The sequence below is a fragment of the Microcebus murinus genome, chromosome 1 (assembly GCF_040939455.1).
Source record: "Microcebus murinus isolate Inina chromosome 1, M.murinus_Inina_mat1.0, whole genome shotgun sequence".
Taxonomy (NCBI): Eukaryota; Metazoa; Chordata; class Mammalia; order Primates; family Cheirogaleidae; genus Microcebus; species Microcebus murinus.
The window spans coordinates 145,007,157-145,012,561 of record NC_134104.1 but is presented as its reverse complement, the minus strand read 5'-3'; the positions used below and the strand labels follow the sequence as shown (position 1 = coordinate 145,012,561).

At 54.8% G+C, this 5,405-nt stretch overlaps 1 protein-coding gene across 1 annotated transcript; it reads right to left on the bottom strand.

Moving 5' to 3' along the window:
* Nucleotides 1-468: 468 nt before the first annotated feature.
* Nucleotides 469-5,084, bottom strand: MYD88 (MYD88 innate immune signal transduction adaptor). The gene is made up of 5 exons (XM_012756389.3): nucleotides 4,674-5,084; nucleotides 3,674-3,808; nucleotides 3,128-3,308; nucleotides 2,849-2,940; nucleotides 469-2,595 (listed from the first exon to the last, which is right to left on the bottom strand). The coding sequence occupies exons 1-5, from the start codon at nucleotides 4,999-5,001 to the stop codon at nucleotides 2,441-2,443; spliced, it is 891 nt and encodes a 296-aa protein (XP_012611843.1). The 5' UTR covers nucleotides 5,002-5,084; the 3' UTR covers nucleotides 469-2,440.
* Between the last annotated feature and the right edge of the window lie 321 nt (nucleotides 5,085-5,405).

The window sequence follows — 5,405 nt, the reverse complement described above, 5'->3', positions numbered from 1 at the left end:
TTATTTCCTTAATATTTTCCAAATTTTCTTGAATGAAGAGTGAAAAATGAATACATTTTCTTTAAAAGTAGATCAATACCCTTAGGGTTAACATAGCTATGCCCAAAGGAGACCATTAGTAATAATAGCTTAGTTCTCAGGAGATCTGTGGCCGGAGTGGGGGTCCTCCACACTCTCCTTGGCCTCTAGGTCAGCCCCTATCCACAGGCTGGGCCAGACAGGAGCATAGCGCAACCCAGAGATGACTCAGCATGGCTGGAAGCAAGCAGTCCCCAGAGTGTCAGGAGCTGAATTCAGTATTTCTGGTTCTGCCTGCAGCCCTGCTTTGGCCTAACCTATGAAGAGGGGCTCAGCTTTCAGGAAGCCCTTGCCAAACCCACTGGAACCCACCCAGTGGGCTAGCTTCTTTTGCCAAGGAGAGCCTTACCCTATGTTATTACTTCCAAACTCCTTCCACACACACACATGTTCCCAAAATAGAATGTCCTTTAATTATAAACCCAGGACACAGGAGGAATGGCAAACACAAGGCATTTCTCAGATATCTTTGAAATTTTCACAATGCATACAAAACAGATGTAGAAGATGCTTTCTTGAAATTGCTTTTAAAATGCCCATTATCAAAGGTGGACAGGTGCATGGCAGCTGCCAAGATGATGCAGAGAGGGGCCTCCATTCCCTCCCGAGACCCCGAGGGAAGGCACCTTGTTCCAACCTGGCTGGAGGTAGAGCAAAGAATAGACTCGTTTTCTATTGGATTTAGGGTCCTGGGGTCTGCCCTGGGGAACAGACACCCGAGACCATGACATTTTCTCCCAGGAGGAGAGCTTGAGAGTAATGTAAAAATTGCCCTGGGAGGGAGATCACCTGTTTTGTGAGTTCACACAGCTCTCTTCCTCTCCCTTCGCTTCACTGAGGATATAAATACCGGCACATTGGGTCCTTTCCAGAGTTTGGTTTCAATGAGTAGGAAAGAAAGAGAAAAGGAATACAAGAGTGCCCCATCTTTGTTTAGAGAGATAGTTAGGTCACCTAGCCATTGCTGGGAGCTGTACCCAGGCAAACATGTATGCAGGTGCCTGTGTGTGTGAGGGTACATGTACATGCATATATATGTCTGTGTGTGTGAGTTTGTATGTGCCCACATGCCCACAAGTTTTTGGGCAGGGGCTCTTGTGTGGTTGCTGGTTTGTTTTTGTTTTTTTTATTTTGAGATAGAGTCTCACTGTTACCCGGGCTAGAGTGCCGTGGCGTCAGCGTAGCTCACAGCAACCTCCAACTCCTGGGCTCAAGCAATCTTCCTGCTTCAGCCTCCCAAATAGCTGGGACTACAGGCATGCACCACTATGCCCGGCTAATTTTTTCTATATATATATTTCTAGTTGGCCAATTAATTTCTTTCTATTTTTAGTAGAGACGGTGTCTCGCTCTTGCTCAGGCTGGTTTCAAACTCCGGAGCTTGAGCAATCCTCCCGCCTCGGCCTCTCAGAGTGCTAGGATTACAGGCGTGAGCCACCATGCCTGGCCTCTGTGGTTGCTGTTTGTAAACAAATGTGTTAAGGCAATCAAGGTGCAGAAGTTGGTGGGAAAGTTTTCTGTGTGTGGCCATGGAGGAAAGTTCCCTGCTCATATTGCTATGGTGACCCAGCCCCAGAATCCATATTTGATGGTATGCCAGAGGCCAGGGTCCTATCTCACACCAGCTGGAGCTGAGAAGGTGACCACAGGCATGTCGACAGGTGGAACTGAAAAGCAGCCCCAGCTGTACATGCCAGTCTCTTCAGGGACTTGACACTGCTGAAGGTGGGGCAGAGGCTGGGAGGAGTCAAAGATGCAAATGAGAGATGGACCCATTAGGGAATCGGGCTCAAGGCAGGATCTCCCCGTGCTGGGCCAGCCTGCTTCCCCACTGCCCAGTGGGCAGGAGGAAGTAGAATGTGAGGCATGCAACAATGCACTGATGCGTCAGTGGGCACCACTGTGGAAGCCGCTGCCAGGGTCCCAGCAGCAGCCAGCTCTCCCTCAGCCAAGATTTATCTCCCCCAGGAGACTCGGAGCAATGCTTCACCATTTCCTCCAATCAATCGTTCAGTTACTGCCTGTTCTCCTATCCTACTTCTTAAGTGGGGAAACTGAGGCCAAAGATGTATGGCTCAGAGCTAGCCCTACTGGTCCTCCTCGTAGTACCAGCTGGTCCTGTTCTTCACTGTCCTGGCTGATAACCCAGCAAGTAGACGTGCCACTCACAGCCACGGGTTCCATGCAGGGCGTGGGATGTAATGGTACCCGGCAGCTGCAGATGTGTCTGTGGAGTTGGCATCTCCAGGAATTAAGAGGCAAGTAGAGCACAGATTCTCCCTACAACTGAAGAAGGAAGCAGGGGCAGAAGTACGTGGACAGGCAGATAGATGCATACACAGCCAGGGTCCCAGGGCAGTCTTCAGGGCAGGGACAAGGCCTTGGCAAGGCGAGTCCAGAACCAGGACTTAGTGCAGGGGTTGGTGTAGTCACAGACAGTGATGAACCGCAAGATGCTGGGGAATTCTTTCTTCATTGACTTGTACTTGATGGGGATCAGTCGCTTCTGATGGGCACCTGCAAGCCAGGGGGGTACCACGTTGGCATCAGGCCCTTGCCCCATGGTAGGGCAAGCCCAATGCCCAACCCAAGGGTTAACAGCAGCCCTCCCCCAACTAGGCACCCTGGCACACACGTGTACACACGCTCAGGTGTGCAGAGATCTGCAGGAGTTCCTTGGTGCTGCATCCATAGCCTTTGGGGAGGGAAAACTAGCATCCTGAGGCCTCACCCACCCACTCCTCTCTGGCCAGAGCAAGGTTAAGCTTACCTGGAGAGAGGCTGAGTGCAAATTTGGTCTGGAAGTCACATTCCTTACTCTGCAGGTAATCGTCAGAGACAACTACCACCATCCGGCGGCACCTAGGGGAAAGTGGGCAGGCTGCAGGCCCTGTGGAGACTGTGTTCAGCACACACCCAGGGGACAGCCTCTGGAGGGGCTCACTGTGCCCAGGCTAGACAGTGCCCAGCTGGAAGGAGACACCCAGCATGTGGACCCCTGGGTTTCATGCAGCCACCCACCTACCCACCCTTTGGTCCCCCAGCCAACCTCTTCTCAATGAGCTCACTGGCAATGGACCAGACACAGGTGCCAGGCAGGACATCACGGTCGGACACACATAACTTCAGCCGATAGTTTGTCTGTTCTAGTTGCCGGATCATCTCTTGCACAAACTGGATGTCGTTGGGGCAGTAGCAGATGAAGGCATCAAAACGCTCGGGCATTTGCCCTGGGTGCAAAGCACAAGGGTGATGGTCAGAGCTCCAAAGAAAGGCTGGAGAGGAGCCTAGCCAAGCGTCCTCAGCCTAGGCAACCCAGGTGCTGGGCCCTACACCCATCCCAAGATGACTAGTCAGAGAAAGGGCCCTTCCCAGGAGAGGAAAGATGAGTACTCCTGTGGACCAAGCTCCGGATTAACCATAAGACAGACACATCATTTCATGAGTCTCATATCAACCCCGAGGCTCAAAAACGTTAAGTGACATCACCATGGTCCCACAGCCCATCTGTTTCCAACATCCATGCTTTTAACACCACAGTGTCCTATGGCCCACCTGTTCCACGTGTCCCATGGGAACAGTGTCAGACTCTTACCCAGGGGATCATCGAGTGTGGTGATGCCTGCCAGCTCCACTGTCCGTGGGACACTGCTGTCTACAGCAGCCACCTGCAAGGGCTTCTCAGACTCCTCCTGTTGCTGCTTCAAAATATACTTTTGGCAATCCTCCTCTGTGGGGAAGAGACAGGGTGTGGCAGGCTCCCCAGGAGTGGCCCACCCCTCTACCCACAGTCAGGATCCAGCCCCTGTTCCACCTCGCCTGGCCTTGTTGTGTTCTAAAGCTTCTCCAGCCCACGGGTGCTATCTGCAGCTTGACAGCTCTGAGAAGTTGAGCTCCCACTGGTTCTGACTGTCCCAAAGGGATGCCAATAGTGCTCTGGCTATCTGGGAAGCCACCAAGGTGAGGCTTATACTTCTCTGTCCCTCTCTAGGGTTCTAAGAATGAATTAAGGTAGGTTGGCTTATTCTAGGATCCAGGGTCAAATGAGAGCAAGGGGCTTGGCATGCAGGAAGGGCTAGGAGACCCAGTCATTACAGTGCAGTGCGGGCAGTGCGGGCCCCAACCCAGCAACGTGTGCCTGTTGGCGGGCAGCTGCACCTAATGCCTAAGCATGTATGTTATGTAAGTGCCGGCGAGTGGCAGAACGGGCTGCATTTTCCCAGGACCTGAGGTTTCCAAGACAGTCAGCTTCCAGTCCCTCACCTGCCCTGTTGCCCTACTTAAAACAGCCCAGATGCCCCCAGAGAAACCTGATTCTAACTCCTGACCCTACCTGAAAGTCTTTGCCTAAGCTGCTTCCTTCCCATCTCTGCCTCTTACGGCCTTCGCAGCCCTTCTCCCGTCCCTATCATGTCCTGGATATGGAGAGGGAACTGGACCCTCACAGTTCTTCCTCCGCAGGCTTCTCCAGACCCCCAGGCAGGAAACGGGGGCCTCTCCGGAGAAGACTGAATGCTGAGGCAGGTGAAGGTCAGCCCCCTCACCCGTCCCCCACCCCCACCCCAGGTATGAGGCCAGGAGGGGGTTGTCCTCACCAATGCTGGGTCTCAGCTCCAGCAGCACGTCGTCGCGGCCCAGCTTGGCGAGCAGCTCCAGCAGTCGGCCTACCGAGGCTTCGGGACGTCCCTGCCAGGCTTCCAACAGTCTGCCCGTAGGGTCGGCGAACGTCTCCAGCTGTCGGATCTCCAAGTACTCAAAGCCCATCTCCTCCGCCAGAGCGGTCCAGTCGGCCGCCACGGGTGTCCGCACATTCAAAAACAGCGACAGACGGCGCCGCACCCGCATGTTGAGCGCAGCCAGGGGTAGGGAGGCCGTGGAGGAGGCCGGGGTCGCGGACCCCGCGCCGGGACCTCCTGCAGCCATGGCGGGCCGCGCTGGAACCTCGGCGCTGCCGGGTCGCGGAGCCAACCGGCACTTCCTCTTTCCCCTCGGGTTCCCACCGCGCCCCGCCCCGCCGGCTTTCGCTTTCCGAGAAGTACCGCCCAGCCCTACAATCTGGAGCCCCGTGCAGATGTGCGGAGGTGGGGGCCCCCATCCCTGCCCTCGCGGTCTCGGGGGGCCGGTGGATGTTGGAACCTGGAACCTACCTTTTGAGGTTTCGGGAGGTCCACGTAACTGCCCTCGAGGGTCGTAGGTGGGCGGCGGGGAGCGGGGTCGGGCGAAGGGGGACGACCCTCATTTGGGGGTTGTAGGAAACGGGCCTTGCTCTTTGGGATCTGATGGAATCACATCCCTTCCACTGGGGATCCGAGGGGTACATACGGCCC